A 12,417-nucleotide genomic window follows, 5' to 3' on the forward strand; every position below is an offset into this window, starting at 1 on the left:
CTACTAAAATAATAGCATTTACTTTTAGTCAGCATTTCTAAAATTATTGTATCACTGTTATGTGTTAATTGCATGATCCAGTACATGCTAGTCATGAACTCCCAGCTTTTCCTTTTGGATCTCTAGACATTTCTCACCTGGCCTGACTTTCAGGATTTGTTAGCCAAACCAGAATTTCCAAAGAATGGAAGTACTTTGGCTTTTTTAGGAATTCTATTTCTTTTTAGTTTACTCTTCAGTTTACCTTCAATAGAGGAGGTTTGACAATCATCCAGGGAGGATGCATTGCTTGTTTTCTCAGATACCAGGTGATACCTTCCTATAAACTTACTCATGCTTTCGATTTACAGTTGTCCATTGCAAGAATGAAACACTTATGACTCTAGGACATTACCACTATATTATTAATGTAAAGTCTTTATTAATGTAAAATCTTATCTTGCTGCTCACTGCATGAGTGTTTCTGAAAACAACTGCTGGCTTCTCTTCATGCTTCTCTGACTTTTTCCTGTTCTCGATATTCTTTCTTTCTGCAAATAAAATTTTAGGTAAGGCTGTGAGGTGTCCTGTAGAATAATGAGCTGTGTTTTGTTTGTTTTTAATTTTGGATTTACTTGGTTTAAAAAAAAAAAAAAAGTCTTCCTGCAACTCGAGGCTCAAACTAACCTAAATTGCTTGTTCCAGTACTTCAGATTAGATGCCCCATCCCTGGAGGCATTCAAGACCAGGCTCGATGTGGCTCCTGCAAGCCTGGTCTAATGGTTGATGACTCTGCACATAGCAGGGGGGTTGAAACTGGATGATCATTGTCCTCTGCAACCCGTGCCATTTTATGTTTCTGTGATCCATTTTATGGTAAGCTGCTGTATAAGCAACCATGAACAGCTGTCAAGCCACTGCAATGGAAATGCAGAGAATTCTGCCTGGAAGCTGTAACAGTCTGAAGGGCACCATTACCTTACTTATAAAGGCCAAGTTATATTTGTCCATTTAAGGAGAGGAAAAGTTATTTTCTAAATGAAATTCCTAAGTAACCTCACAAACACAACAAATTGCTGCAGTATAAAGTCAACAAAATGCTAAAACCAAATTACCTTATCCTCAGTAGATAACAGATGTTTAACTTTTGCAGAGCCTCCTTTTATTTTTATTTTTTGCATTTTTCTCAGTACTTGGTGTTAAAATTTGCACTGTTGAGTTGAAAACCACTAGAATTAGTTTGATTCTTCTGGCTGTCCTGTTTAGATTCTGACTTCTGCAAGTAGATGCCTATTGATGTGGTACTCTTGCTTGAGTTTTATTTTGGAAAATATCTTTAAAATGTTTTTATCCATATTTTCTTACGAATCTTAGAAGAGGTAAATTGTATAAATTTGTGTGCTGCATTAAAAAAAAAAACAAAAACAAATATATTTTCCTGCAAAAGTGTATTGAAGTAGAAACTTTTTTTAAAGAATAGTTTAAGAAATGACTGAAGCAAATTTTGTGTTGTTATGAGCAGATAGAATGCTTCAGGCATATGAACATCCTGAGGCAAAGCTGAAGGTATTTTAACTTATTGATAGCATCTACTCCTTAGGGCTAAAAATGACTATCATAAAATTTTCATTTCAGCATATAATATAAATTAACTGAACTTTGTCTTTTAGATTGCACTAAAAGTATACAGAAAAGTGAAAGACATGACTGTTTGAGCAATCTCAAGTGCCTGGAATGTAAAATGACAGGGAGCAAACAAAGATTTCACAGAAAACTTCACATAATCAATGCATTCTCTTGGCATTAGAGGTGTGCAGTGAATTTGTTCATGCAGTGGGAATGTCAGCATGGGAGAATAAGACCTGTATAGGAAAAGTGAAGCAGGTTGCTTGGAGATATAGTAAACACCAAGATGTTGAATAATTGCTCTGAGTTTTTAACAGGTGAATGATGATGACAGCTTAGAAACAGACTTCTGTATGCAGATTTCTGTGTATCACTGGTAGTACAAATTGTATGATTCTGTAAAATAACCACTATAGCAAATGTGATGTGTTCAAAACCCTCTTTAGTACATGTCAAAAAGTGTTTGTGGGATTTTATTTGGGAGGTCTTAGGCAGTCAACTCTGGCATGAACAGTGCTTGTCTCTTGTACCTTGGTATTTTAATTTTGGATCATAGGAAATATTAGATACAGACTTTGATTTCAGTAGGACTAACTCACTCTCCAAGTCTGAGGTGGAATAGAGTTGGGGGAGAAATGAACATCAAAGCAGTGCTGGAAAGTGAGAAGGGTGGCAGGGGGGTTGCAACTAGATAATTTTTAAGGTCCCTCCCAACTTATAAGCCATTCTATAACAATAAACAAAAAGGCTGAAATACTGTAGTTTAGAATAAAAATGAATTTAAAACTCTGTTCTAGTGCCTAGCAAACTAACTGTACACATTTAGATTCTTCTAGGTTGTTTGACTGATCCTATTTCATAACAGATAAGAAAGGAAATCACTTCAGAAATTGTCTGAAGCACTGGTAATAGAGAAAAAAGACTACTAAGATGAGTGACTGTGCAGAAAGGAAGAGATCCTATAAGTGGGATGCAGTCAGTCTTCAGTGAGTAAAGGAGAGGTGTGTGAGGAAGCGTTCCTTTGGATAGCAAGTGCTTTTGTTGGAGATGCTGTTTTGAAGTAAGTCATTGCCAGGCAGCCTTCCAGTATTTGCTGACTCTCAGGAATGTGAAGGAAATGCCACTTCTGTTTTGAAAGCCTGAGAACCCATGTTCTACCTTGCTATAAGCCTTTGGAGATCTGCATGGAAAGAAGTTAGAAAAACCTTCTGCCCGAGCAGTCTGTGCAGTGTAAGCAGAGGATGGGGAGAACTCAGCAGCACTGACTAATGTATTCTGCAATGTTTTATTTGCTGACTCCCTCAAATTTCCCTTTCTGTTTCTGTTCACTGCTTCACTTCCTGCCTGTCAGTTTGTTCTTATACCCTGCTGTGTCTCCCTTACTGCCCTCAACTTACTTTCTTCTTAATGTCTCCTAAATAACTTAATCTAAAAAGGAAGTCACAAATAAGTGCAGTGCTCATTGCTGTTTTTGCTCAGTCCTTGTATTCTAAGTATAATGAAGTTAAAATGTTATCAGGATAACTCTTTAAGCTGGTGTGCTTGTTCTTATCCAAGTCTAAGGGATTAAATGAGTGCTTCTCTGACCTAGTAATGTTAACTTCTAATACTGACAGGAGAAGAAAAGTGTTGATCTGTAGCAATATTTATAATGGCCGAACCCTGTTAAATTATATGGCAGTTAACCTAACATCCATTATTGTAATGGAATAGTTAATAAAATATTTATCCATTAGCAAATTGGAAGCTAGAGGCATAATAAATGGCAATTGACAGGGTTTTACGGAAACTATCACCACTGAAACAAACCCAGTGATTTGTTGATGAAAGAAGCCATGCGAGTGTGTTGTTAAAGCACTCATTGAAGAGAGGAATTGGCTCATTGGCAATCAGCAGTGAGTCAGTAAGTCTCTACTCAAAGTTCCAAGGGATTTACTTCCTGTTTCTCCATGACAGTGTTGAACTCTGCTGCTGGTCTGAAATAGCGGTCTAATGTTTAGATATCTGGTATTAATTTTGCTGAACTGTCAAGTCATTTTGCTTCTGACACTCCTCTGTAAGAAAGCTCACAGGTCTAGCTTACAGGTGAATTCGCGGTATCTGGTATGAAAACAACAAATAGGTGCTTGATGTTTGATTACTTTTTACAAGCTAAAATGGATTCTGAAGAGAGACTGTGGAGTCGCACAAAAATAATGGAAGAGATTTGAATGCCACTTAAGAGCATACTTAGCAAAACCCCCCAAGTGCTCTGTCTCTCTTCCTCAGAGCCTCTCTTTGTTGCTTTCCGTAAACTCGTGAGCATTAGGGACCTCTGAAGGTCACCTACTCCAAGCTCCCACTTGAGGTGCTGCTGACCCCAGCTCTAGATCAGGTTAATTGAAGTTTCAGATGACTCTTGGAAACTTCCTGGAGTGAAGGTTGCACTCTGCAATCTCTTTTTCTCTCCCTGTTGTATAGGATCTGTATAATGAAAGTAAGGCAAAGGGAGCTGGGTAGCATGCAATATGAATCAGGAAAGTTGATGATCATGAATAACAGATAGACTTAAGTGTATAATGAAAAATAAGGAATGGAGATTTAATAACGTGCATCTTGAAAGAGGGACATCAAATCCTCCATTATTCCTTAGTGTGATTTTGTAATGCCTTCATTGACTTGGAGCAAATTGCAAGAAGGAAGCATCTTCTGACTTTCTAAACTGAATGTTCAAGGCTAGCAAAACCTTTGTTTTTCTTTATCCCTTGCAGTGATGCTTTTGCAATTTGCTTTCAAGGTAGAATTGTTTTTTACAGCTGCTTTAATGACATCAGTGTCCTTATATCATGTATAGCATAATATAGTCTTTTGTGTTTCTTAAAATGTATGTGTCAAATACTGTTTTGTACAAAAAGTATATCTAGGTTACATATGGTATCTAATGCTGATGAAACAGCCTTAACTGTCAGACCACCTTCAGTTTTTGAATATTGATATCTAACTCAGCAACTCATTAGTTTGCTCTTCAGAATCTGTACAGATTTGGTTCACAAGTAATTTCTTCAGAGTGGTCATGATTAATTTACTTTAACCTAATCATATTTTCCATTAATTAATTCAGTTGACATAAGTGCTGTGGTCTGTAGGATTTTCACCGCTGGAAGAAAGTATTTCCTGTTTTACATGCTTACGGTTTTAACATCATTCAAAGATTTATTTTTCACCAGAAATGTGAATTTTTTGCAGGTTCTTGAAAGTTTGTGGCTCTGAACTTGTACGTCTTGAGTTGTCTTGTGGCCATTTCCTCAATGAAACATGTTTGGAGGTCATTACTGAAATGTGTCCTAATCTTCAGGAATTAAATCTCTCATCGTGTGATAAGATACCACCTCAAGCTTTCAACCACATAGCCAAAGTGGGCAGCCTAAAGCGTCTCGTTCTTTACCGAACAAAAGTGGAGGTAGGAACAAGTGTTTTTTTTTACTTTTTTCATTTATAAGCAGTTAATAGGGAGCTGTTGGAGAGCGTCCAGAGGAGGGCCACAAAGATGATCAGGGGACTGGAGCACTTCCCCTACGAAGACAGGCTGAGGGAGCTGGGCTTCTTCAGCCTGGAGAAAAGAAGGCTGCGGGGTGACCTCACTGCAGCCTTTCAATACCTAAGTGGAGCCTACAAACAGGAGGGGAATCAACTCTTTGAAAGGGTAGATAACAGCAGGACAAGGAGAAATGTTTTTAAGTTGAGGGAGGGAAGATTTAGATTGGAGAGAGTGGTGAGGTATTGGAACAGGCTGCCCAGAGAGGTTGTGGATGCCCCGTCCCTAGAGGTGTTCAAGGCCAGATTGGATGCAGCCCTGGGCAGCCTGGTCTAGTATTAAATGTGGAGGTTGATGGCCCTGTCTGTGGCAGGGGGGTTGGAGATTCATGATCCATGAGGTCCCTTCCAACCCTGGCCGTTCTATGATTCTGTGCCCAGCACCAGCTTCAAGGTTAGTTGTGTTTTTTTTTTTTTGTTTGTTTGTTTTTTTTTTTTTGGTACACTATGTGTGCTTCTGCATCTAAGGTTTAGCTAGTGTCTGTAATGATGATAGAGTTAGTGCGAGGTAGTTAGAAGGTTAACCATCTTGAATTGTAGCCATTTGCCATAGGTTTTGTGGGCAATTACAGCAAAAACAGTGTCCCTTAATAACTTATTATTTGCGGTATTTCGTCTGTCTTGAAATCTTACATACTTAACAATTACTTTTTTTTTTTTTTTTTTTCAAACTAAAGAATTGGTCAGCCCTGCTTTGAAGTGCTTTTGGATAGACTTCTGATTAACTCTACCTTGGGTGTATCTGTTGTGTTTCTAGCTCTATAGTTTTTCTGTAAATTTCGGGTGAATCTCCTTACCTCATTTTGTTTGGCTTTGTAGTAGACATAATTCGTGCAGGCTTTTCAGATCTGAGGAGGAAGTCTGAAAAGTACTGGTCATCTCTGTGCTCTGGAAGAAATCATCTTCAAGGATCTGAAATTATTGTATCAGATGATCATTGTGGTCCTTTTCAACCCAGGCCATTCTATGATTCTATAATTTTATTTCTACTGATGATTGTACAGCCTTCTTGATTTTAGTCAAGTAACTTAGTTTGAGATTTGTAATAGAGCAGCAGCTAAAGTACCTTCTGAACATGACTGGTGACTGTCACTTCTCAGCTGTCATTTTGCTGAGCAGAACTTGAAATTGGATTGGCTGTAGATAGTAAAGATTCCCTGATTATTTTTTTTTTTAAAGTTTTAAATTCACTGTTATTTGAATGGGCAAGTGCCCGCTTGTAGCTGACAAGAAAACTTGTTCACAATCAAACTTGGGGATTTGCTTAATTTTTTTTTTTAAATAAGTTTAAACAAAAAGTACTGCTCCTTACAAAACATATAAGAGAAATTTTTAGAGACATAAGTAGGCAAGTTGGACAGAATGCTTTATGTTGCTTGTTATTATGAAGCCTTTTACCAACATACATTGTGCATCACAGGTGGAAAAGTGAAGGAAGGAAAATGTAACATAGTATTTGAATCAGAGGATTAGAGTTACAGAAGTGACAGTTTAATAAAAATAACTTTATTTTTCTCCCCATTACTTTCTTTTCATACAAACGTTTGTTTTTCTGTACAAGTTAGGCTGCTTTTCCTTCTGTGCTCTTCATCTGATACTAGGATGTTAGGTAGTAACTACATGCAAACAAGACTAGATAGATAGTTTGATCCAGTATGCTCTGGAGCAACTTAGGCTTCTCTAAAACACATCAGAGAACTGTAACTCAGCATTCTTAATTTTTTTTTTTTAAATATCTGCTGCTGCTTCCTTGTTGGAGCTTCAAACAGTGGAGCAATTCTAATGTTTAGTCAGTAACTTGGCATTATATTCTTATTGGCTGGAGCTGCTCAGAGAGAAGAATCTGAGGCTCTGAATCAACTACAGAAAACTGCTAACAAGTATGTGTTTGTTAAGAGAAAGTAAGAAGGTGAGATGAGCTAAGCTAAGTGTGCTATGGTTCTGTGCAGAAATTCTTTCTCAGAATCCAAAAGAAAAAGGCAAATAAAAAGTCCTTCCATTCTATTTGGTATGCCATTTCCTTAAATAAATCAGTACCTTGCTTTTTTTTTCTGAAGAGCAAACCAAGTTTTTTTTTATCTTAATTTTCTTCTCTCATCATGTTCTAGAATGGCAAAGGTTCAGGTCCAATCATAAATATTAACATGTAATTTTTTTTTTTTGTGATGCAGAGATGGCATCCCTGTTTATTAATCTCCTTGATGTAGGATTGAGACAATATGCTTCTGGAGAAATTGAAGCAGTTGTGAAAATGTGAAGAGAGAATGAATATGGAGAGAAACAAGTAAAAGGTTGACTTGAAATGGGATGTCCTGTGGGTATCACAATTTTCTTTTTGTGCATCTTGCTGCACAATTAGACACAGTCACTGAAATTGAAATGTAGTGAAACTAGATCAAATAGGGAAGGAGGTACCTTTTATGCTTGTAAACAGTCAGACGAATTTATTGTCACAGCTGATCAAAGTAAATGCAAGTTGAATTATTTAATGGAAGTGATCATATTTCTGTGTGCCCCAAATGGCAACACTAAAGAGAAAAATAAAAGAAAAAAAAAATAAGAATTAAAGCTTTCACTGACATTTGAAGAAGTACTCCTCTCTGTTATTTGTGATGCCTGTGCAAAAGGGGTTATATTCTTTCTCTGCAAGTATCAGTCCCTGTTGAAAATGCAGTACTGTGCTAGAGCACATCTACATAAACAGTACAGCTTGTTCTTCTAGTTGTTAATTTAGGTGTGTCATTAAATAACATAGATTATGGAATTAACCTTCTCAGTCCGTCTTGTCTGTATGATCATAAAGCTGTTTGTGTTCCGGCATGATGCTTTATAAGGGACGGCATTAACATTGAAGAAGCGTTCAAATAAAAACAAATTACCATGTATCTGTCTTATTACTCAGATTAGATCTTGCTTTCTCTTTCCTTTTTTAATGGAAAAAAGGGACAAATTGACATTTAAATTACTCATACTTTTCTGCTTATGTGATTATGATGCTAAAAGATAAGTTCTGGGAAAGTACTCTGCAGAAAACTAATTTTTGTATATGAGACATAAGAAAACAAAATTTGCAACGTATTATGTAATCACCTGAGCAGTCCTTTTGGCAGTTTCTTCTTGTTTTAGCTGTTACCTTTGAACAGACTTTTCTTTAAAAAGCATACTGTCTCTGTAAGCAAAGCTCCAAATTTTAAGTGCATGCTTCAAGTGAAATGCGCAATTCTGATGTTCTTTTACTTACTGTCTTTCAGCATGATAAACACCTCATTTGTATTTTGAAAGAATTTATGATCTTTGGTCCTAATCCTGCTGAATCTTAAGGCAATACCTAGTGTTATTTCCTAGGTGGAAGTTTCTGTTTATGGAGTTGGTTTCCAGCTTCTAAAGTGAAACTCCCAGCACCATTGAAGCATTCCACACTGTTTTTCAAGGAGTGCCCAGTGACTTCTGCTAACTTGTTTGAAGCCAAACAACAGCAAAACAAAAATTCTTAGATCACTACGATCCCCTGCACTGAATGCAGCTGTTTTCCGAGCTTTAAATTCATTAATAAAGGTTTTCATTCTACATCTGCTTGAAATAATTTGTAACATGCTTTGAGAAACAAATCCCAATTTTTTGTAAATGTTAAGTTCTGCCAGCTCAAGTCCCCTATTATATTTGTGAGTTTTTGTGCTGGAAGTTCTGGTATTTGCTGATACACGACTCCTTAGCTTTTATTCATTGAGACCGTGTTCACAGCATAATTTAAGCACTTGTTGGCATTGATGTATTTAAAAACCACAATGAACAAAGACGGCATTATTGTGTACAGTAATGGGCAGTGCGTGTCTTTATGGCTTGAGTACGTTATCTTGATTTAATGCTTGTTATGAAGTATTTCACCCATATGTACAGCACTGTCAAAATTCTATTTTAAAGAAACCAAAGCCACAATTACAGTAGAAAAACTTCAGTCTCATTATTGCTGGCTATAATTTTTAATGTATGATTGTATATCTCATGTCGCGTGGTATGATGGATTCTTTATAACGCGTGAAGAAAAAATTTAAAGCTTGCATTACAGATACAAATTGAAATACAAAATGAACTGAATTAAAATCAAGTTGTACTGGACAAATGACTTTGCACATATTTTAAAATATTGTTTTTACAAATTATAACAAGATATCTCGGAACAAGAGCAAATTTGGAACTTGGGCCACTGTTAGAAAAGATATTGGAGGATTTTAGATACCTGGAAGACACATAGGAATCTTAGTGGTAAATGTAATAGTTCTTACTTTTTTTTTTTTATGTCATGAGCAATGAAAAAGTTAATGTTGATATAAAATCTGACTTCTTACAAGTAACCTCTTATGGGTGATGCTGTATTTCTGAGAACTATTGTCTGAGACTTTCCAGCCTGGATAAAATTTCATTGGCTTGGGCACAAATCCTTAGGATTAAGAGTTGCTAAAACTGAAAAACAGTGAAAGCCTCTAGCTAGAAGGTATGTTCCTAGAAGAGAATTGAGCCAGTGACAAATAGGCAATACAAGGCTTTAATGATGTCTGCTGATCAGGGAGTTATCTTATTTGTGTGCTTTTTTAACACAGGAAGTTCTAGTATGATAAAGCATTCTTTGTTGTAACTATGAAATAGAACTTCATTGATGAAAGATTAGGACTGTGATAAGTAAGAAATTGGTTACAATATATTGTTTTTTAAAGGATTGATGGAAAATACTCATGCCAATTTTTCTGTATTTTTACTTATGTAAGCCAAAATTGGATCGAATTTTCTCCATTGCTGACAATGGGTTCAAATTATGAGGTTTTCTTTTTTTTCTTGCAAGGAGTTGTATTAGAACCCCCTTTCATCTGGTTTTACATACAGAAATAAGTTGCTATTCCAAAGGTACTGTAGTCACATATAATAAATAATAGCTGTAGTTCAAAAGAGGAATCCGGTGATGTGCTGCCATTGAGATTATTTGTCTCCACATTACGCAGGAGTACACAGTGGTTCCTATTTGCTAAAAAACTTCCAGAAGCCCCAAAGCTGAATTCGCATCTAGTTAAGTGTTTTGATTAGTTTTTACTGTAGTTAGAAGTAATTATCTTCACTTCCTGAAATACATAGCTCTTGCCAAAATATGGCAGAGTTTATAGTAGTGAGAGGGGAAACTACAGTGCAAAGGATGACAATCCAGGATGTTTCTTTTAGGGGAAGAGTTATCAGTCCTTTCAGAAAGGTCATTATCCCAGTGGCAGGAGTTTCTTGTATCCCTGGAAGTGGGATGCAGGAGATGTATGCTGCCAGCGTGGCCTTTGGGCAGCCCCAGGTAGCACGCTCTCCTTCTCTTCCTTCGGGCTGTGCAGAGGGTGCTCTACAGGACTCCCTTACTAGCAGAGCATACAAAAAATTTTCTTTGTTTCCTTAGCTACTTTGAGGTTTCTACACTCAAACTTTGGAATTTTAAAACATCACAAACCAAAACCTGAAATGGTTGGCTTTCTGAGAGCAGTGCAGGTAAGCTTCAACTGCCTGTTGAGTGGAGAGTGCCTAGTCCGCAGGACTAGAGTAGCAAGCAGGCCATGCCTACAGCCATGCCACAGTGCCCATTGCATCTCTCACTGTGACTTGAATTCTGCTGCCAGCCGTCATCATCATTCTGTTTTTCTATTCTTCACCTTTGAACAGTTTATTTGACTTTGAGTGCATCTAATGATAATGACAACGTTGGTACTGTAGCTGTCCAGAATGATGCAGCGAGAGTGTTTGCATTAAAAGATACGTCAGGTATTTGTTCTGGTAGATGAGGCGGCTGAAATTGGTTGATAATAAAACAGTATTTCTTACAGGAGTTTGAGGTAGGGCATGTATGGTATGTTCATTTGCTACTTTCTTTATCATCTCTACTTTTTGACTGCATGACAGTAATTGTGCCGTATTACTTCTGTGCAGAACAAGGCAGTTGTCTGTAAAGCAGTTTTGTATGTGCAGCGATAGAGGCAACACTTACTATGTGTATGCTCAAGTCTGAGTTGTTTGATCAAATCTGTTCCCATAATTCTAAGTTTGGCGGCCTGAACCAGCTGGTTCTGGTCTCCTTTGTTGTAAATTTAAACCTTTAGAGGACAAAAGGAAAGCCTCTGTCCAGGTCATGAGTAGAGAGAGGTTTTTATGAATGAATTTTTGAGAATATTTTGAAGGCTCAACTTAGGACAGTATGGGTTCAGTTGAAGGGTTGAGAGATATGGTACATTTCATTGGCCACACCTTAGTCTGTAGATCTCCAGTTCTTCTTTCCGTCTGTTTCTTGTTGCAAAATTTTAAGGGACAGGACACTGACTGTGACTTCTATTAGGAAGATAGAGTACTTAAGAGTACTCTGTAGTTACCTCCTGCTTGCCCAATTAATACAATGGCGTTTTGGGTTTTCACTCAGGTTATTAGTTCTTACTGAAAGGAATACTGTTGTCAGGTGTTCTGTCAGATTAATAGCATCCCAAAATATAACTGTGTTGCATCACATGTGTACTGCTTTTTGATGTTCTATAGTAAATGCCTGATTGCTATATCAACTTCTTTAGCTGAGTGCATTGAGAAATGTGAATTTGACTTCTACACAAACAGTATGTGACAGCTCTTGCTTGACTACTGAGTATTTGGGGTTCTGTACTGTTTGCCTGATCAAATCTTTTGATGATTTTCTTTTTGCTTTATGAAAAGGTGATTGCTTGTGGAATCAAGTTGTATAAATGTTAGCTGGTACAACTGGTTAATATAGTTTTAGAGAGCCTGATTCTAACCTGAAAGCAAATGTTTTAAACAATATTTTAACATAGATCGGTAAAATAAGATGAAAATGATGCCTAGAAACATCAGTAAATACTGTGATAGCACCTGTTATTAAATATAACAACTGCATAAATTCATATGCAAGAGCAACTCGCTGCAAGGGCTCTCTTCAAGATGTGTTTTTAAAGGAGAGATAAGTAACTGAAATATGAGAAAAGAAATTATGGTCTTTAGGAACTCTCTTAAATTAATTCCTTAATATTATGGAAAAATGCAATATTCTCATTGTGGTAAGCCTGCAAATATAGGCATGTTATCTGATATTTGCCTGAGACTAATGTTATATAACTATTTGAACGTAAGCGGAAACAACAGGGTTGGGGGCATGGGGCAGGGAACATTGGAGAAGAGGTTGTCATTTGGAACTGATAAGAAAAAATAATAACAACTTTG

At 36.9% G+C, this 12,417-nt stretch overlaps 1 protein-coding gene across 8 annotated transcripts in view; it reads left to right on the forward strand.

The window, feature by feature from the left end:
• FBXL4 (F-box and leucine rich repeat protein 4) overlaps positions 1-12,417 on the forward strand; it is a 55,744-nt gene that overhangs the window by 23,863 nt on the left and 19,464 nt on the right. For all 8 annotated transcript variants that reach the window (XR_014881464.1, XR_014881465.1, XR_014881463.1 and 5 more), the window contains exon 6: positions 4,831-5,044. Coding sequence is in view for 4 of the 8 variants with exons in the window: in XM_085217601.1 (XP_085073727.1) it covers positions 4,831-5,044 (214 nt within the window). In the remaining 4 variants the exon portion in view is untranslated. The remainder of the gene's footprint in view (positions 1-4,830; positions 5,045-12,417) is intronic.

This window comes from Meleagris gallopavo, chromosome 2 (genome assembly GCF_905368555.1).
Source record: "Meleagris gallopavo chromosome 2, MGAL_WU_HG_1.1, whole genome shotgun sequence".
Taxonomy (NCBI): domain Eukaryota; kingdom Metazoa; phylum Chordata; class Aves; order Galliformes; family Phasianidae; genus Meleagris; species Meleagris gallopavo.